The sequence below is a fragment of the Solanum tuberosum genome, unplaced genomic scaffold (genome assembly GCF_000226075.1).
Source record: "Solanum tuberosum cultivar DM 1-3 516 R44 unplaced genomic scaffold, SolTub_3.0 scf00578, whole genome shotgun sequence".
NCBI classification, from domain to species: domain Eukaryota; kingdom Viridiplantae; phylum Streptophyta; class Magnoliopsida; order Solanales; family Solanaceae; genus Solanum; species Solanum tuberosum.
Window position 1 is genome coordinate 185,469 of NW_006239537.1, and position 21,954 is coordinate 207,422.

The window sequence follows — 21,954 nt, forward strand, 5'->3', positions numbered from 1 at the left end:
AATAACAATAACAATAACAATAACAATAATAATAATAATAATAATAATAATAATAATAATAATAATAATAATAATAATAATAATAATAATAATAATAATAATAATAATAATAATAATAATAATAATAATAATAATAATAATAATAATAATAATAATAATAATAATAATAATAATAATAATAATAATAATAATAATAATAATAATAATAATAATAATAATAATAATAATAATAATAATAATAATAATAATAATAATAATAATAATAATAATAATAATAATAATAATAATAATAATAATAATAATAATAATAATAATAATAATAATAATAATAATAATAATAATAATAATAATAATAATAATAATAATAATAATAATAATAATAATAATAATAATAATAATAATTTTTGGTAATTAGAGAATTTTATTACCAAGCAAATATCACTATAATAAAAAGGAAAAATTGTGCATTATATCAAACTATTAATTCAAAATAAATATTATAGCTACAGTTTCATTTAATTTCAATTTGCAACAAACTTCTTGTCATTCGCCCCTCTCCCCTCTCTGTGGAATCTCGCTCGCCACTCTCCTCTTTTCCAGTTATCTCTCCCTCGCCTCTCTCACTTTATACAAACACAAATGTATAACTTATGTTTGTATTTGTATAAAGCGAGAGAGACTATATATACAAATACAAATACATGTTTCTCCATCATATACACATAATTATACAAATACAAATTTCCCATGCCCAGTTCTCTTTTGCCTTTCTCTCTCTATGTCGCTTTATACAAACACAAATTATGCAAATACAATGTATAATTCGTGTTTGTATAAAGCGAGAGAGAGATTTTATATACAAATACAATTTTTTTTAACTCGATTCAATTGTATACGAATTCAAATTTTATGCAGATATACAAACACAATCATTGATACATATACATAGTAGTTACATATACACTTATTTAACCGATATACATATACAGTTCACCTCTCTCCACTTTGTGCTCTCTCTTGCTCGCCTCTCTCATCTCTCTCTCCCAATCTCACTCGTCATTCTAGCCTAACACATAGAACATATACATATACAAACACAATTTTCATAGACACAGACGAATTAGTGTCCGATTTATACAAATCGCCGTAATTTATACAAATCAGATGCTCCATAACAAACATAATTTGACTATGGAGCGCAAATAACAAAACCGTAGCTATAGAGCGCTAATATGATTTTTATCTTTGCTATTTCTAAAATTTACTTTAATAAAAACAAGTTTTAGTGGCAATAAATATACACATTAACAAAGAATGCTAAAGATTTTATGGGCATTAGTTAATTGTTATTGTATTCAATGTCGCTATTGGCTTTAGAAACACTTATAAAGAGCGCTAATTACCACTAATTATAGCGGCTAAAGATCATTTTTTGGCCTAGTATGTATATCAAATAACTAAAAGACTTGGTACATATGCCCCCAACACCAGTCTGCCAAGCATATTTGCAACATCCCATCATAAAACATATTTATTTAAATTGTGTTAATGTGCATTCTGGTTAACAAATAAACTTTTTTCATATCTCACTAAATATCTTCTTCTTTTTCAATATTTACATAATAATTTTTTATTCTTGTATTTCTTTCAAACTTATTCAAAAGATTTATTGAAAATAATTTGTATATCCTACAAAGTACTGGAGATAAGGTCTGTATACAGTATACACCGATCTGCTCTTCTCATGTCCCACTGATGAGACTATATTAAATACATTATATATAGTTCTTGTTATAGTATGACAGTTAATTATTTTCTCTTTAAAAAGAAGTTCACAAGCACATGTTTCACCCTTTCAGGTAAAGTTGTCCTTCCAGAATAGTTTGTTATTTGGGATTCTAACATGAAATCTGCATATCATGATTATTATTGTGATTCGTGACTTGACGTCCTTAAAAGGGACATATATTGTTGATTTTCACCCTTTAATGTCAAATATTTAATCTTTGGTACCATATTTTTATAACTCGTCTCTAAGACGAGTAATATTTAAATTAAAGAGAGGCTTCAACTTTGTATCATTATATGATGATTTTTCTATTTTAAGTATAATTTCCAAATCACTTTAATTCCTCTTTTTTTTCAATTGAATATTGATTAACCTTTAGATAAAGAGTATAGCATTAACTATGGTTTGTGGAATTGATGGAAATAACAATATTTAGATGTTACGTACTCCCTTTTTTTTTTTGGTAAGATCAAATTAAGTGTTGTGCGACAAGTTCGATTGGAAAACGTTTTTTTTATCTTCATTCCTTTGTAACTGTGATTTTTTAATTTTCAAAAATGGCTGAAGTTGAAGATCCGGACCCTAATTTCCATTTTAGTAAAATAAAAAATTCATTTTATTCTTCTTTGCCAGGTATATTCCAAAAGTGAAACAAGTAGAGTGCAATTAACTTCAATTAAAAAAGACATGAACAATTTCTGAAGCGACTCTACTTAATTGATTTTGTAGTCTTCTACAAATTAATTTTAAATTTTATGTGTTTTTAGAATAAAAGATTTTTATATTTTACATATAAGACATCTCAAATAATATGTATGAGATCTCTGAAAAAATCATTTTTTATTTTAAAATTGTACAAGTGACCATAAAAAAATTATTTCCTCCTTTCTTTCTACGATTAGTTTAATAATTGAAGTGCGGAAGCATAAGCTATAAAGAAACAATAAATTAATTAGTCCCGTCTTTATCTTTTTTCCTTTTTAAATGAGCTACCTTTTCTAAAAGTACATAGAAATAATTGTAATCACAATATGATAAATATATCTCAAAATATTTCATATGTCATAATGCAAGAGGAATCAATTAGGTATACATATACTTATAGCACCATATATATAAAGTGGGGCTAACCCATCGGTGGCCCCCTAAACTTGGCACAATCTTTCACTTAGACACCTCAACTGAAGGATTTTCATTTTAAACACTTCATATCGCGTCTCGTTGTGTCATTTTGACACTTTTTGCTGACTAAGCATAGTACGTGTGCTACACAAATTTTGAGCGCGTCAAAGACTTTTTTAAAAATATTCTGAATTTTTTTGTAAATATTTTCTTCTCCTTCTTCTTCCTTGCTTTCTCCCTTCCATCTTCTCCACCTTTCTACCATCCTCCATCACCACACAACTTTTTAAAAAAATTCTACAATATTTTACTAGGTTACACTCTTTGATTCTTCCATCTTCTTTGAAAATCGAATTTGCATCTTGATTCATATTCAAAAACAAAATCGATTTCAAGGGAACAAAAAAATAAATTAACTTCTTTCAAATGGAAAAACTGATTTACATTCTTACCTTCTCCATTGAAAATTAAATTGATTTCAAGGAATAAAAAAGAAATAAAGAACAACCTCCAATGAAAAAAAAAAAGAAATTTATTTTACATATCCTTCATGTAAATCCCAATCGTAGTAGCACAAGAAATCATCTTCTTTTAAATGTCATATAAAAACTTTTTGATTTGGTATGATTTTCCTTATTCTCCAAAACGTATTTTACTTTGTGAACTAACCTACGTTCTTGCCTTTTTGATGGAGAAGAACAGATGAAGGGGAAGGAGGCGCAAGAAGAAGAAGAAAAGAGGTGGGGGCATGGAGTTTGGGATCTGGAAAAAAGAAAAAAGAAAGTAAAATTGAGATTTTTAAAAATAAAATAAAATTTCCACGTGTCACATACCAATTAGTTTATTTTTCCACATAAGAGTCGTCTGGATGTACGCACTTAAAATGTGGTTTTGAAAATATAAAAAGTGTCAAAATGACACAATGAGGTTTGACATGAGGTGCTTAAAATGAACAAAGCCTAGTTAAAATGTCCAAGTGAAAGTTGGTGCCAAGTTTAGGGGGCCACCGATGGGTTAGCCCTATAAAGTGGGACGTAAAAAATATTACAATCACTATCTTATTTATTACTTTTGGTAAACTAAACCTTTCTTTTAGATTGGTTGCCATTACTAAAAGTGTTTTTTTTTTTTTTTTTGAGAAAAAATAATTGTGAAAGAAAGTAGTAATAAAAGTGGGAGTTAGTAACTTTGATGGTCACTCAACTATCAACTATTTTCACAGAAAGTCACTCAACTTTCATTTTCAATTCAAAAGTCACTCAATTATGGCTTCTTTGCACAGAAAGTCACTTAACCTATTAAATTATTTTTTTCATTAAAATTTGCCGACATGAAGTTTTTATTTTTAATCAAAATTTTAAGAACCAAATATATATCCATTTAAACCATTTAATAACCCGCCCCATTTAATCCGACCCGCTAAAAATATAATATTGAAATTTTTATTTAGGCATTGCATTTCTCCAAATCTCACTGCATAAAAAAATCATTCTGCGTCAGAAAAGAGCTTGCTTAATCTTTCAATCATGAGAGACAACTATATACAAGGTTTTGTTGCTGAGCTTTGTTTCATTAAGGATTACTCAATTTGCTAATGGATCATAATAAAAATAAGGAGAAGATTCTCTTTCACAATCATTGGAGCAGTAATTAGCCTTAGGAATGACTCACAATGTAAAGCACAAGAAAGCATCCCCATTTAAATATATAGATGGATGTCAACCTTAGATATACTAGTACTAGTATGAAAGCAAATCCCACAGTATTTCAACCATCGACCATTTTTGAGTAGACGGACAAATTGCCCTTATGAATCAGGGAACAAGAATGACACAAATTTCACTCTTCTATTAGATAAAATATCTCAGTTGATGGGATGGCACTAAAAATTCATAACCCTCTATCCTCACTGCCATTCACTAGAGAATAACTCATGCACATAGAGTAGAGGGTGGTGCTGAAGAAGAACACTTAGGAGAAAGAAGGAGACAAGAGAGAATGATTTAGGGAATTAATAGTAAAATAAAAAGTTTAATATTGTATTTTAAGCGGGTCAAGTTAAATGGGGCAGGTCATTAAATGGTTTAAATGGATATATATTTGGTTCTTAAAATTTTGGTTAAAAACAAAATTCCATGTCAGCAAATTATAGTGAAAAAAAGGTTGAGTGACTTTCTGTGCAAAAAAGTCATAGTTGAGTGACTTTTGAGTTGAAAATGAAAGTTGAGCGACTTTCTGTGAAAATAGTTGATAGTTGAGTGACCATCAAAGTTATTAACTCACAAAAGTGGTGCCAAATAAAGTTGTACGGAGTAGTTTGTATACATAGAGATGCAACGTAGTCATAGAATGTGTCATATATATACGTAAAAAAAGGTATGAAGTGATAAAAGCGAAAATGGTCAAATTTATCTTTTCACCAAATAACATTTGAGAAAATTACATTGAATATGTGATTATTATCGTGGTTTAAATTTAACTTTTTTGGACATTGCCAAATCACACTTGATGTTCGATGTATAGATGCATAGAACATCAATTGTAATAAAGTGATAAAAATATATATAATTTTTTTTTCCATAAAATTCATTAATTTCGTAAAAATGGATCAATTCGTTTATATAATATTGTCGGTTAAGATTAAAAAAATCACAGAAATTTAGAAATCTAAAAAGCAATTAACCCGTTTATTTCCTATTCATGACATGCATTGGTGGTTCAATTATTGTTACTTGAAGTAGGTGAAATTTACACTGAGAAATGATACTAAAATAATTGCTTATCTATTATTTTAATTTGAAATAGCTGAAATTAATGACCAAGTTTTTTTCCATAAAACTTTTTTTTTTTTTAATTTAGAAAAACTTGACTATGCATGAGGGTCCTATCTCGTCATGTTATGTCGAGGTAAGATGTCATGTAGGATTTCAACTTGCAGAGAAGGCCCAAAAACAATATGGTATACACTCTTTTTGCTTTAAAATAAGATACATTAAAGTTCAAATTCAATTCATCATATATAGGTTCTGAAATTGTAACCAATGCATAACACTTGACATGTGCTTTATGGACGTATGTACAAGACATAAATAAATGAATATATTCTTTATTCTTGCCTTCTTGACGACAGTGCAAAGAATACTTTATTGAGAAAAGACATAAAGTGACACTTGAAATTGTCTCGAATTTTCAAAAAGACATCTTAACTATGCAAGTGTCATGTTACCCCCCCCCCCCCCCCCCACAAAAAATTTCTATTACCCCCCTAAACAATCCTGAACTGATATTATTACATCATTTTTTGTCCACCTGGCATGGAGAGTGTATGCATTCTCTTAAAGAGCATGAACAAACTAAAAAAACGAATATAATTTCATTTTTACAAATATTTTGCTATAAAATATATTTTCTTGTTTTTCTTATTATTTTAACTTTTTCTCCTTATTATTTTTTTCTTTTTCTTTCTTCCTTCTTCTTCAAAAATTCATTGTCATCTTTATTGTAGCTTCTCACTTTCAATTAAACTTTTTCAATTTTCGGAGAATTTTGATTCTTTCAAAATTATCATTTCTAGTTTTGAAGTTATATGAAAATGAGATAAATTAATTGATGATACCTTCAAAATTTTGATTTTTCTTAGAAAAATAATTAGTTTTGTTATCAATAACACAAATTCTAGAAAATAGTATAATTTTGGAAAGAAAAGAATTTGACTGAAGAAGAAGAAAAAAAAAGAAAGAAAATGGAAGGGCTCAACTTGAAGTGGGGGTGGGGTGAGGTGAGGGTGGGAGGTGAAGAAGAAAGAAAGAAAGAAAGAAAATGGAGGGAGGAGTAACTTGAAAGTAGGGGGGAAGATGAAGTTGAATTTAAAATGAAATTAAAATTAAAATAAGTCGAAAGTAAGAGAGAGAAATAAAGAAAACTTAAAATAAAAAAGAAAATTATATTTCAAATTAAATTAACACGTGTCACACAATGATTGATGTGTGATAACACTTGCCATTTTAAATCTGGAATTGATTGAAAAACGATGTGATAATATATTATCGGAATTGTTTAGGGGGTAATAGGACGCCCCACATAGTTAAGATGTCTTTTTAAAAATTTGAGACAACTTCATGTGTCATTTTATGTCTTTTCTCTACTTTATATACTAACACTACACATATCATCAAGTTATAGATCACCATTATCATGACTTTCAATTGATATATAAAACTTAAAACTTTATTGCATCACTCACACAAGCGCATATACTTGCGTCATAGATGATGCTTCCTTAATTTTACCATGAAAGAGAAACTGAGACAAGTAGAATTAAGAGAAGTGATGGATGTTGTAAGTACTCTTATTTTTTGAGTACGGAATCGCCTTTGTTAAGCACTACTTTACCCCATATAAATTTTTTCAGTACGAATCTAAATTTAGTCGAGCTTTAATGTGAGTATCGAATACTGAATACAGAATGAAAAAGAGAAAAAACACTTTATTTGGTTACCTAAAATTTCCCTTTGTCACAACTCACAACTCATAACATCCATCACTTCTCTTAATTCAAACATACATGGCAATATGCAAAGCTTTTATCTTCTTTTCTCATCCATATATATATATGGTACATACACCTCCAGTTTTGCTCATTAATTTCTTCATTCCCCAAAATTCTGTCAGTCATCAAAATGCAAAATCCAGAAGATCACCACTCTGACAGGGAGCTTAGTAGTCCCTCAAACACCACCAAATCTAACGATGACAAGTATGGCGAAATCACCCTTGATATCCGTGATGACACCATGGCAGTCCACAGTGTCAAAAATGCCACTAAGACTAAAGCAGAGGAAGCAGAGATTGAGGCACTGGAAAAAAGCCTGCAGAAGAAGTGCAGCTTTGGGGCCACAATCGTCAGAAATGTTTCGATGAGGATGCGGTTGCCTTCTTTCAATAGACAACCGCATCCTCCTCAGATATTTGATAGGAGTTCAGCAGCAGCTCAGAATGCTCTCAAAGGCTTCAAATTTATCAGTAAGACTGATGGTGGCTCTGGATGGGTCACCGTCCAACAGCGCTTCGACGAGCTTACTGCCACCTCAGATAACTTACTGCCTCGGGTAAAATTTGGAGAATGCATAGGTAAAAAGGCCCCGAGTTTAGCTTCTATGCACTGACAATGTATAAGTACTAGTAAATATTGATCATATAGGGTAAATAATTACTTGTGGGATTTCACCGGATATCTTGTTGTTGATGATTTTCAATAATAGGTATGAACAGGGAATCTGAGGGATTTGCACTAGAGCTTTTTGATGCGTTAGCTCGGAGGAGAAATATAACAAGTGGTTGCATCAGCAAAGAACAGCTCAAAGAGTTTTGGGACCAAATTGCTAACCAAAGCTTTGATTCCCGGCTTCAAACCTTTTTTGACATGTAAGTATTAAAATATTATCATTACGTCTTTTGATCGAGTAGTTGTTCAATCAAATCAATTAATTTTCGGATTCTGATTTTTGTGAGGATGTAATGCAGGGTTGATAAAGATGCAGATGGTAGACTTACAGAAGAAGAAGTTAGAGAGGTATTTGGGATTCCATATATTTATCATATCTTTTGGGTGTGCGAATAAACTTCCACATAAAAAGTTAAAAAAACAAATCTATCCTGGCAGATTATTTGCCTAAGCGCATCAGCTAACAAGCTGTCAAATATCCAAAAACAAGCTGCAGAATACGCAGCGTTGATCATGGAAGAGTTGGATCACGACCAAAAAGGATACATCATGGTTAGACTAGTTTTATTTCATGTTCAATGATCTCAATTTGAAAATAAATAGTATCATTTCAACTATTTATCATCTGATTCAATTCGACAGATTGAGAACTTGGAAATGCTTTTATTACAAGCCCCAATTCAATCAGATGGAGAAAAAAGCTTGAACAGGAACCTAAGTCATATGCTAAGCATGAAGCTTAAGCCAACACTGGAGACTAATCCCATAAAAAGATGGTATAACAATTTAAAGTACTTTCTGTTAGACAAATGGCGAAGAGTTTGGGTACTGTTATTATGGATTGGTGTCATGGCTGGACTATTTGCTTACAAGTATGTCCAGTACAGAAACAAAGCAGCATTTGATGTCATGGGTCATTGTGTTTGTGTGGCGAAAGGGGCTGCCGAGGTAGTTAAGCTAAACATGGCACTGATTTTACTCCCAGTCTGCAGAAACACTATCACTTGGCTTCGAAACAAGACTAAATTAGGTGGTGCTGTTCCCTTTGATGATAACATCAATTTTCACAAAGTAAGCTGTTCTTCTTTTCTCTTCTTCCAATTTTAAGCTGATTGTCACCTTGCTAGGAGGGTGCAAGGCGATTCATTGTGTATATGGTCAAAATCATTATTTTTTATGTGTATTTAGTGCACGTTGAATCCCTTGACTTCTGTATGTGTTTACTTCTTTATGTTTTGATACCACTCAATGAAAATCCTGGTTTTGCCATTGGATTTAAGACCGATTATGTGGACAAGCTTACACAAGAAAAACTAGATATGGAATAATTGTTATTTTTATCTGAAATTTTGTATCAAGTACCGGGTTGTTTCTCTCTCTTTGTATAGATGGTGGCAGGGGCAATTGCACTTGGTGTTGGAATACACGTACTTGCTCATATGACTTGTGATTTTCCTCGGCTTCTAAATGCTAGCCCGGAAAAGTATAAACCAATGGAACCATACTTTGGAGATCAACCAAGAAACTATTGGCATTTTGTGAAGGGAGTGGAAGGAGTGTCCGGGATCATAATGGTGGTTTTGATGTCAATAGCTTTCACTCTAGCAAGCCAACGATTTAGAAGGAACAAAATTCGTCTACCAAGACCATTGAACAAGCTCGCCGGTTTCAATGCCTTCTGGTACTCCCACCACCTCTTTGTCATTGTCTATTCTCTCCTCATAGTCCATGGTATCAAGCTTTACTTAACCAAAGAATGGTACAAGAAGACGGTTAGTCTACTCATCTTTGAATTTACATTTGTGAAATAAACAATAATTTCTTAATGAATTTAACTTTTATGCATTCCCAAATCACAACTATTAGATCAACTTACAATGCGAGCGTATACAAGTTAAATTCTTTGTTATAGTAACTACTAAAGAATGGGATCGGACTAATTTTCCTACTGGCAGACATGGATGTACTTGGCTATACCAATCATACTTTATTCTGGTGAAAGATTACTAAGGGCATTCAGGTCAAGCGTCAAGGATGTTAAAATATTGAAAGTAAGTTGAGTCCAAATCTATACATATAAATTTAGTTATTCTTGATAATATCAAAGTTGTTGAGACAAATGATAAATTTACACTTAATATGGAGCTAGGTGGCTATGTATCCTGGAACTGTATTGACACTTCAAATGTCAAAGCCACAGGGCTTCAATTATAAAAGTGGGCAATACATGCTTGTCAACTGTGCTGCAGTTTCACCATTTGAATGGTAGGTGATGCTTAATAAATAAATTACTAATTAAGAGTCATGTGTTTCTTAATTCATGCGCATCATTAATTAGATAATGAGAAATTTAAAAGAGTCATAGTTAATTTCATATTTATCCGCCTTTGGTTGAATTTCTTCGTTTTTAACTCAATATACATACTGTTGTTGTGATTTAGCACATGTTATATATATATACCAGGCACCCATTTTCTATTACTTCAGCGCCTGGAGATGAGTATCTAAGTGTACATATTCGAACTGTTGGTGATTGGACTACAAAACTCAGAGATGTTTTCTCAGAGGTAAGCATTATTATTACTTATTAAAGTAATGTTTCCACTATTTTAATATTCCATCTGTCCCAATTTATGTGGCACTTTTCATTTTTCGAGAGTCAAACAATTTAAGTTTGACTGGAAATTTGCGCATGAAATTTTCAATTTTTTTGAAATAAATTTATATATTTATAAACTACATAAAAAGTACTATAAGTCACACCAATTGATAATTCAAAATGTTTTAAAAATCTATGAAAAATTTACGGTCAAAATTAGACTTGTTTGAATCTCGAAATCCAAAAAGTGCCACATAAAATGGGACGGAGGGAGTACTCAATTATTGAACTTTCTCTTAATCATAACATACATTTTTATTTTATTATATATGCGTGTCAGCCATCACCAACAGGAAGAAGTGGATTCGTTAAAGCTGACTACTTAAAAGACAACAAAAAGTGAGTCTTTTTTCCATTATAGTACAGTGCCCCCAATCACACTCAAAAGTTGATTCACTTTAACAACGCATTAGTTAGTTAAACCTTCACTTTCACTTAGTTTATTCGTTTTGACAAAGCCATAATATTCCTTCTTCTACTAATCAAATACTACTGACTTTTTAAAATATGTTGACTCTCTGTGAGGTACTATTATTATCACCAAAAGATAATAATAATAATAATAATAATTTTCCAAAATATTCGTAATATTATTTTACTCCCTTTACCAATAAGTTAAAAAGAATTAATGTGGACATTAATAATGCTTGCATTAATTATATATAGATTATTTATATATTGTTTGGTTTAGTGTATTAATTATAGTATTTATTGCATAAAATATTTTTTATAAAAATATCCTCCATAATTATGATGAAAACAATGTAAAAAAAGGTTTTGAGGAGCAATAAGGTCTTTAACCATGCTAATGCATGCATTAAAAGTCATTTCATTACTAATAGTACCATGAGTTTTCGTGTATTAGTAATATACACCTTAATACAAAATAGATATACATAGGTTGAAAAAATGCACTAAACAAGGTACTACTAATATACAAAATTAACACATGCATTGTTTTTTTCTAATACACTCTACCAGACGACAGTAAAACTATTAGCATAGCTGATTATGATAACGTGTAATTATTGCAGTTACCCAAAAGTGTTGATTGATGGCCCATATGGAGCACCAGCACAAGACTATAAGGAATATGAGGTGCTTTTGTTGGTAGGTCTAGGAATTGGTGCCACCCCTATGATAAGTATTGTTAAAGACATAGTGAACAACATTAAGGAAGAAAAGTATGATCATGATTTGGAGAGCACAGAACAAAAGAAAAAATCAGGGTCAGGTAGTGGAAGATCAAACTTCAAGAGGGTATATTTTTATTGGGTTACTAGAGAACAAGGTTCATTTGATTGGTTCAAGGGTTTAATGAATGAGTTAGCTTAAATGGATTGTGATGGAATAATCGAGATGTATAATTACTGTACAAGTGTTTATGAAGAAGGTGATGCGCGCTCTGCTCTCATCGCGATGCTTCAGTCTATCAATCATGCCAAAAATGGCGTAGACATTGTATCTGGTATAACAAGGGTTAAGACTCATTTTGCTAGACCTAATTGGAGAAATGTCTACAAACGCATTGCTCTTAATCACACTGATGCAAGAGTTGGTATGTACTTGAGACTTCGTATAGTTTTATGTCTTTTTAAGAATTTCAACTATATATATGTATAGGCATAATAAGTAAACACTCCTTTTAAACTTGACATCAGCTGAATCCATGTCCTTCAATTCTGAATCTGCACTTAAACTTGTATAAAGTTGAACAAGTAAACACATGTCTTACGGGATAATTTGCTTCCTATATAGCGTCCTACGTGTATTATGTCACGTAACGTAAAATATGTGTATCTACTTGTTCAACTTTATATAAGTTTAATTGTCTATTTATATACACCCAAAATTGAAGAGCATAGATACCAGTTGAGACCAAAGAACAATGATTCACACATGCATGTGCAAATATCAATTTTGGTGATATTTTCCACACTAGAGTTCCTTTCAAAAAAGGAAATGGCACTAAGGAGATCACTTTCAAGTAGTTCATTTGACACCTGCTCTTGGAAAATGTGCAGGAGTTTTCTACTGTGGGGCACCAGCACTGACGAAAGAGCTTGGACAACTGGCCTTAGATTTTTCCCACAAGACATCCACAAAGTTTGATTTCCATAAAGAAAATTTTTGACCAACCATGGACAAGCAAAGGATCAAACAAAACAGATAAGAACCATTTTAAAAAAAAGAAGCATATCCACTACCTTTTTTTGTATAGATAATCTTGCAGATTTTGTTAATAGTTGGGTATTGTATTGTTATACGAATAGCAATTATTTTTGTGTAGGTCCACCCACCGCTGGATTGGATTACCAATTCAAATAATCCTTTTATTTCAATTTGTTCGTTTTGTAAACGATAAATGTATGTTGATTTATCTAAAACGATAATAAATGTCCCCGATAATATCCAATTTAAATATTGAATAGCTTTGTGATAGTGTATTATATTTTATTATGAATTTTTACTTATTTCTTCTATCTCAATTTATGTGGTATTTTTCGTTTTTTGAGCGTCAAATAGTTTAAGTTTGACCGGAAATTTTTGCATGAAATCTTCAAATTTTTGGAAATGAAATTTATAGTATATTTATAAGCTATGTAAAAAGTACTATAAATCACAATAATTCACAATTCAAAATACTTAAAAGATATATGAAAAATTTAGGGATAAGGGTCTAAAAAATACCCTAACTTTGGTCGAATTTGCTGTTGCGATACTAAACTTTCATGAGGACCTATTACCTCCCTAGACTATTTAATACCGTATTTTAAACATATATATTTGCCCACGTGAACATAAAAAATAATGCAAAAGACAATATGAATATCTAATAAGATTGTATAAAAAATTGGAGCATTTTTTTTAATATGGTTTTCACAACTTCTAGAATTTTTATGTTTAGAGTAAAAAATAAATTTAAAAATTAAAATTGTATATTCAAATAAAAATTTAATTTCATCTTATATTATTTCATATCATAATTTTATCTCACGTGATCAAACGAACCGTAAGAATGCACCAGCCGAAAAGAGAAGTCAACTTTTAAAAATTTTAGCGAGCACCGCAAGAACAAACGTATGAATCCACATCTTTAGTTGCTACGTCAATTGTCCCCCCAAAAAAAGTTTACTACTCCAATTTCTTCATCATCATCCCCATTAGAATATTGGGTTTTTCCTGCACTTTCCCACAAATATGGTACACTCTTCCTCTTCTCCCTTTTTTTTTATCACCTCTTTCTTAATTCAAAATTGTGTCTCTGCTGTTTCATTTTTTATTTTTATAGTGTTTACTTAAAATGGTACAGTACTTTTTACATCATTACCAATTTAACATGATAGTTGTTAACGTTCTGATTAGTGATTACTACTGTATTGAATGCAACTTCTTGTTTAATTTCCGCTGCAAGCTAGCTAGTTGTGCCTAGGGGTGGTAAAATCAAACTCAATCCGTCCAACCCGACCCAACCCATTTACGTTTGGGTTGATTATTGATTCGCACATTTGTTAGCTCAATTTATTTCAACACATTAAAAATTGAATTGATATGTAACCCAAATTAATTCTTAAGAAATTTTGTCAAAATATATATATATATATATATTTTTGATTTTATAGGTTATATATAGCTATAATAAAGAAAACTAATAATTTTATTAGATACTAAAAACTTATAAAATAACAAATAAAGCTATTAAAATTTAGTATAAATTGAGCGGGTTGGGTTATGATTACTAACCCGTTACCTAACCCATTTTGGCCCAAGCAAATTTGGGTCAAGTTGGGTCTTGACCCGTTTATTGTGTTGACTCATTTTGACTCGTCCAAATTTAATCAAATCCACTCAATTGCCACCCCTAGTTGTGCGTAGCTCACCCAACTATGCGAGTTGTGTGAGGCTTCTTTTTTGTCTCATATGTTGGTAGACAAATTTTTTAAGCCTCCAGAGAACTAGTAACTTTTTTAGGTCTAGGCAAGTAGTGTTGGTCGTCACTGCAACAAATAAGAAATTTTGCAGCAATTATTTAGCAGTAATAATACAATTGTCATTATATTATTCACAAGTGATAATAATATATATGAGTATTTATAGTTAGCACGCTTTATAAATGGTATCAACTCAATTGCCATTAAATGTATTTGCGGCAAGGAAAATTTATTGCCACTAAATATCTGTTTTTATTGTAGTGTGTGTGAGGTGCAAAATATTTTTTATCGCACATAGACAATTAACATTTAACATAGGTTAGAAATTGTTGAATATAGTTTAGCACTTTAAGAACTGAAATATCAGACTAGAAGGTGAAGAGTTTTAGGGTATGTTTGCTGTTTTGTATGAAGGAATATGTTTTTCATGAAAATCATTTTATTTTTTTTTGGAAAATTAATGTTTGTTTGTTTGTTTGTTTTACTTATTTTTTGGTGTTTGGGGAGTAAGGTATAATGCAGCCAAACGCCATGATGTGATTGAAGCTGAAAATGTGATTAGTGACAAAACGGTTAATTCGTGTTTCATCTTTAATCATCAAGCTATGCCTTTCCTCAAAACTAACATTTGTAAAGCAGGTGAGAACTTATAGAATGTTCTACAAAATTTTACCACAGAGCACCCGGGTTTATTCCCGGGACTTCACCTCAAGGTAGTACATTCGAATTCGTAATCCACGATAAAGATAGTAATCTTTGTTATTTGTTTGCTACTTTCTGTTTGATAATCTATAGTCATTGCTCAGGACAGTGGGAAATTAGGTCCTAAAAACTGCGGCGAACACTTGGAACAAGCTAAAAATGAGTTTCCGGTATGTAAATGTGGATTCGACATGTTGGATGCTGGCTTTTTCAATGACTGTAAGGTACTGTGACGGAGTTAAATTCACTAAACAATTTGTTAGCTATGTTGCACGGATTATTCATAAATGTCAAGTGTTGTGTTTTGGATCCTACAAAAGTAGCACATTTTTTTTGGAGGATCTGACATGAGTGCTCCCAACATTTTTGGAGAGCCCGAGCAAAATAGTTTGTTAGTACTCTTGCCTTTAATTGGAAAACTGAGTAAGGCTATTTTTGTGTCTGGTGCTGATTCTTTTCAGAAACTTGAAATACAAAAGGGTGCAAAAGATTTTAACATTTCTATAGTAAGATCGAACCGGAAGTTAGTTGCTACTGAGAATGGAGGTTTGCATAACCCGTCTCCTTTAGTTTTCAATTCTGCATGGAAACCCCAAGAAGCAAAGCGAGTTACTGACAAGTTCAATTATCCTGCATCCTCTGGTATTCAAAGGCAGAAAAATGATGAGGATATTGCTTTCATGAGTGTATGTGCACCCTAAATAGTTATGTTGACATAACCATGTTGCACCAATGTTTCTAGTTTAATTTTATTATTTGAAATTGTTTATCAGGTTCTTGAACTCGGGCAACTTCTCAAGGCAAAACTGATTACATCCGAGGAACTCACTCGAATTTTTCTGAACAGATTAAAAAGGTCTGGTGAATGCTTTGCTTCCGTTTATCTGATTTGCATGCTATTGAATAATTTGATTCTGAAAATGATGTGTTATGCCGGAGTGTTACAGGTACGGCCCTGTCCTTGAATCTGTTATCACAATTACTGAAGAATTAGCATTTCAACAAGCAAAAGAGGCTGATCAAGTGCTTGCAAAAGGCAAATATTTGGGTAAAAGTTCACCTTCCTCTCTTCCCCTTAGTCCTCGTTCGTGTCTCTCTTCTCCACATTTTAGTTTTTGGATGTCATGAGAAAAATCTTTTAACATTTGTTCTTATGGAGTGAGGTGTTTGAAAAGAGAGTATTGAAATTTCAATTCAAAGGATCACAGATGATTCTGTTCTTTATAGGTCCTCTTCATGGGATACCATATGGTCTAAAGGACATTATTGCAGTACCAGACTATCCCACAACGTGGGGTTCCAAATCTTTCAAAGATCAAGTTATTGATGTTGAAGCTTGGGTTTATAAGTGGTACTTACAAATTAATAAATGTTGAGGCCACATCCTGAAGCCAGCCTATATTGTACATGTGTTTGTATAATAATTTGTAGATACGGTTGATGCAGACTGAAATCTGCTGGTGCAGTTCATGTTGCAAAATTAGTCTCTGGTTCTTTAGCTTATGACGATATCTGGTTCGGTGGTAGAACAAGAAATCCCTGGAATATCGAAGAATTTTCTACTGGTTCATCAGCAGGGCCAGCTTCCAGCACCTCAGCAGGTATATTAGTTGGCTTTCTCTAATACTCCCTCCGTCCCAATTTAAGTGCCTTAGTACCTACATCTGTTTCGTTATCTGCACGGATGAAAGAATGGATTTTTACCAACCTTTAGCCATTTACTGATCCAAATGAATGGAATCTAACAGATATTGCATACTATGCCCAGTCCTGAAATTGGTACTATAGATATGACCAGCAACGTGAAAAATAAATGCAGTATCTAAACGGTGATACGGAAGATGAGTCAACCATAACTTCGTGTGTTTTTTCTCTAATAGAATACCCTGAGAAGTGATAGAATGGGCGGTATCGAATAAGATTAGTAGGCAGAGTATATTGTTCTACAATGGTGTCTTCACATTGCAGGTCTAGTTCCATTTGCAATTGGTTCAGAAACTGTTGGGTCTATTACCTACCCAGCTACTAGGTGTGGTGTTACTGCATTGCGGCCCACTTTTGGAGCTGTTGGTCGTACTGGAGTTATGAGCATATCGGAAAGCTTGGTATCATATCTCTTCCACAAAATTTGATTCCTTTCGTATGTGTTTTTATCTTTTACTTTAGAGGTGCTGACACTTGAATCTGGCTGGTCATTAGGACAAACTAGGCCCTCTCTGCAGAAGTGCTGCAGATTGTGCGGTTGTTCTCGATGCCATCCGATCTTTTACTGTAGAGGTTGCTGACACTGAATCTGGCTGGTCATTAGGATAAACTAGGCCCTCTCTGCAGGAGTGCTGCAGATTGTGCGGTTGTTCTCGATGCCATCCGGGGAAAGGATCCAGATGATCTTTCATCCAGGGACATCATGTTAGGTGATCCATTTTCAGTTGACATTACAAAACTCACTGTTGGGTATCTTGAAGACGCTGACAAGGAAGTAAGTGATTGTTCTACATTACCAGAAATTCGCTATGCAAATTAGATTCTTTATCCTCTTTGAAAGCCCGAACTAACGAGACTGTTTAATTATGTCAATTACAGGTTGTTGGTGTACTTAAATCAAAGGGAGTGAATGTGGTTCCATTTAATCTGGATTACACTGTTGATAGTGCTCAAGGTATTGTTAGCTTCACTATGGATGTTGACATGCTAGCTCATTTTGACGAGTGGCAGCGCTCGAACCAGGATGATGAATTTGAAGCTCAAGACCAATGGCCTCTTGAACTTCGTCGTGCCCGCGTAATATCTGCTGTAGACTATATTCAGGTATATGTCACAATCTAGAAAATATCCTCTCTAGATGTTAAAAAAACATTGCCTTGGATAGAGCCTTATCCACTTTACCAATCAACTATTTAGTATAGTGTTAAAGAAGGAAGCTGTACTTCACAGGCACAGAGAGGTCGAAGCAAATTGATTCAGGAAGTGAAAGAGAACTTCACAGTTGATGCATTTATTGGAGGTTCGGGTGACTGGGAGAAAATTTGTGTGGGCAATCTTGTGGGTATGCCAGTAGTGGTGATTCCAACAGGTTTTAAGACGATATCCAATGCACCGTCTGATGATACTCGCAGGAAGACAACAATAACTACTGGCATTTATGCTCCTCCTGACCATGATCATGTTGTAAGGCTCTAATCCTCTTATCTTGTGTGTTTGGGATATTGGAAAATTTAGAATCCTAGAGTCTAGCTTGGTCAGAATGAATTTAATTTTCTCATATGTATATATGTGAACGCGCACACATGGTTCGAGTGGAAAGTAACGAGTTCAGCTCAGAACCTGAATCCGTCCTTGTTGCAAGACTAATGACCTTTGTCTAAGTGTAGTAGTAGTGACTTTCTAGAATTCTAGCAAAAGCTTCATGTATTCAGAGTTTTGGTGCTGCTAAGGAACCCACCCTTATATTGATTTTGTGTGTTCCTTCTATGCGCAGGCTTTAGCATTGGCAATAGCGTATCAGTCAGTGACCAACCATCATAAGCAGCGCCCTCCAATTGACGACATTGGACCAAATGATTCAATTCCAAACCCACCCACTTCCGCTGTACCCGCAAGACAACTACGTGATTACTAATCTCTCAAGGGTGTTCAATGTCACTCTGTGTTGTCCTTTTAACTTGTTATTATAGATGTATACCACTAGTTGTAGTAGTTAAAGCTGTGTTGAATCATCTTCGCTTAGTGACAAAAGGAAGAAAATACTTCTCTCTCTTTTTGTTTATGCTAAAGGAGACCACCATTCGGGGGCTTCTTTTTTGGTATATTCTTTCATTCTTTCAAAAGTTGATAGTTTGGCTATATACCTCTCGCAAATAGTTTGTGCTAGCCAGGAGATATTAGATCTTGTTTGGTAACGCAAATTTCAATTTCACGACCGGGTTGACGTTTTAAATCGAAGAAAGGATCAAGAATAGTTGTTGTATGGTACTACTATTGATAAACAAAAGGCATCCAGGAGCAGCCTATATAAGCAACTTTATCATGACTTTTTGTTCAAGAACTATGGAAGAATACCTAACTTATATGGATCTGTCCAAATCTACATTGTCATACATTTTTCTTGTTAAAGAGGAAAAATCTCAAAAATTGGCGAAATGTTTGCTCGCCTGGCCATTAGGCAAGAAGGGATAAGAAAATAAAACAGTAACAAAGGAAAACAAAACAAGAGCATAACACCTAACTCAAGTAGCTAAGTCCTTCTAGCAGGCACAAGTTTCTGTTTCAGAATCTCTAATTTTCACGCCTAGTCCTCCTACGAGGAGCAGCGGCGTCCTCATTCTGGTCTTCTTTCTTCTCCGTGGCTCCTTCCTTGTTTGAACTTGATGCCTCGGCACCATCACTTCTCTTAGCCTTTCCAGTAGCTTTTGCCTGCACAAGCAAGAAGTGGTTATTTTAACAAACATACATACCCAACAGACATGAAACAAGTTTCATTCGTTTCCTATTTCTTTGTGTGTGTCTGGTTTAGGGGGTTGAGGCTGAGTTCAGACTTACGGGTTGCTGCTGTGTCCCACCAAAGATGAGCTTCAAGAAAACTGTGAAAATGATAATTATGATTGAAATGACAGCACCAACTGTGAGATTGGGCTGTTTCTCAGCCTTCTCAAGAATATCCTACAAGACAAGTCTATGTATTAGTCACACATACAAAAATGAAACAACATGCAACGTCAGAACACCAGGTCATTCACTCACCAATACTTTGGACTTGTGTTCGCCCAAGAAGGGAATGTCAGCCACCTTGTAGAGGAGATCAAGTACCATTTTCTGCCAAGTGTTCCAAATATATCTCAGATCAAGTGATGGAATGAAAAGAAAAATCAAGAACAATGGGATGTATCTTGAAGAAAGTGTAAACAATTACCTGGAATCCTTTGAGCCCACCAGTGCTTGCTGCTTCCTCAGCCTTTTGTTTCTCTTTCTCTATGTCAAACTTGGGCTTCCATGCAGTCATCCTGTATGATTCTGCAACTTTCTCATCACTTGCTATCATGATATTGTCAAATAATATACCATCTTGCATTGTCCAAATTTCAATGCCAATTGCTGCAATAGGCTCGAAATTGGGCCTGTCGAGTTTGAAGTAGTTGGGATTTGGAATATCTCTTGGCTTCCAAACACCCTTGTAATTGGGATTCTCAATCAGTGGAGCATGCCATTTTCCATTGTATGCTGGATTTCTCTTCATTGGTCTTGTCCACTCCCCACACCCAGGGACTACTTCACACTTTGGATTGTCAATTTTGGGAGCCTCCCATTCACCATCTTCATCGTCAACCCAATCTTCAGGCTTTGTTGCCTCAGGATCATCGATCTCTTCAGGCTCGTCATCCAACCATCCCTCAGGCTTCTCAGCATCCTCATCTTCAATTTCCATTGGTGCATCCTCATCCCAATCATCTGGTTTCTTAGCATCTGGATCTGGAATTTTTTCCCTCTCATCCCAGTCCTCAGGCTTCTTATCATCTGGGTCTGGAATGGTCTCTGCTGGAATAAGAGGTGGCTCGATATCATAATCTGAGAGTAAGTCAGCCTTCTTCTTCTGTTCCCCGTCAACTAAGATTAACAACTCATTGTTGGGTTTCAACACCGCAGTGTAAACATGGGTTAGTTTGTCAGAAGGTACAGATGGTGGAAACTTAAGGTGGTGCTCAATGTACTCCCCGCTCTTAGGATTCTTATGTTTCAAGATGAAATGTATCTTGTCTGTGGCTCCACATCTATCTGGTCCAAACATTATAGTATAGGGAGACTCATTGCTGAATTCCTTGGGAATCCACCCTGCCTCCTGGGGGCGGAGGTATTTAAGATAAGCACCACCACATTCAAGTCCTTCCTGGAGGCGAACTTCATATTGAAGAACCATAGTTCCATCATTGAGGCTGACAACATTGTCAAGCTCCTTGACAATAGCATATTTCTTTGCCTTCTCACTCACAAGAAGCCCATGGTCATCATGTCCCTCACTCTTGGCATGTTTCCACACACCTGAGACACAATTTGAACTCCATATGAACACTTGAAACTTTAACAATCAAAGATCGACTCAGCATTGTAGAAATAAAGACATTGAACAATGTTATAAGGCACGCTCGATGGTGAGAAATTTATTATGAATCAAAGATTGAGTTAGCACTACAGACATAAAGATATCGCCCAAATATCTAAGACCGGCTAATATGACACATAAGCAAGGAATTCTATATTGCTTCGAAACAAATGGATTTTGAGCCATATCTGTCACTGGGAACAGAGTTCTGCAGCATAAACTCCAGGTTCATTATTTGGTGGGGTGGCAAATATACAGTACACTTTTGAAAAATTAATGAATTTGAATAATGGTATATATTCAATGGACTACACAGAGCATTTTTATCACCTTCTTTTACCTTGACTATGTAGGTATAGACAGATGTTGTCACAAGCAACGTAGTAAAGATATTAAATTGAAGAACCCCCCCCCCCCCCCCCCCCCCCCCCC

The 21,954-nt window shown here is 33.6% G+C and overlaps 1 protein-coding gene and 2 pseudogenes across 1 annotated transcript in view; 2 read left to right on the forward strand and 1 right to left on the reverse strand.

Moving 5' to 3' along the window:
• The first annotated feature begins 7,426 nt into the window (after positions 1-7,426).
• Positions 7,427-13,223, forward strand: LOC102585475 (respiratory burst oxidase homolog protein D-like; annotated as a pseudogene).
• A 684-nt stretch (positions 13,224-13,907) lies between these two features.
• Positions 13,908-19,234, forward strand: LOC102586809 (glutamyl-tRNA(Gln) amidotransferase subunit A-like; annotated as a pseudogene).
• A 269-nt stretch (positions 19,235-19,503) lies between these two features.
• The window catches only part of LOC102587151 (calnexin homolog), a 3,829-nt gene continuing 1,378 nt past the window's right edge, over positions 19,504-21,954 (reverse strand). The window contains exons 3-6 of the mRNA XM_006366220.2: positions 20,338-21,461; positions 20,169-20,240; positions 19,968-20,087; positions 19,504-19,841 (exon numbers count right to left, since the gene is read on the reverse strand). Coding sequence (XP_006366282.1) covers positions 19,704-19,841; positions 19,968-20,087; positions 20,169-20,240; positions 20,338-21,461 — 1,454 coding nt within the window. The 3' untranslated portion in view covers positions 19,504-19,703. The remainder of the gene's footprint in view (positions 19,842-19,967; positions 20,088-20,168; positions 20,241-20,337; positions 21,462-21,954) is intronic.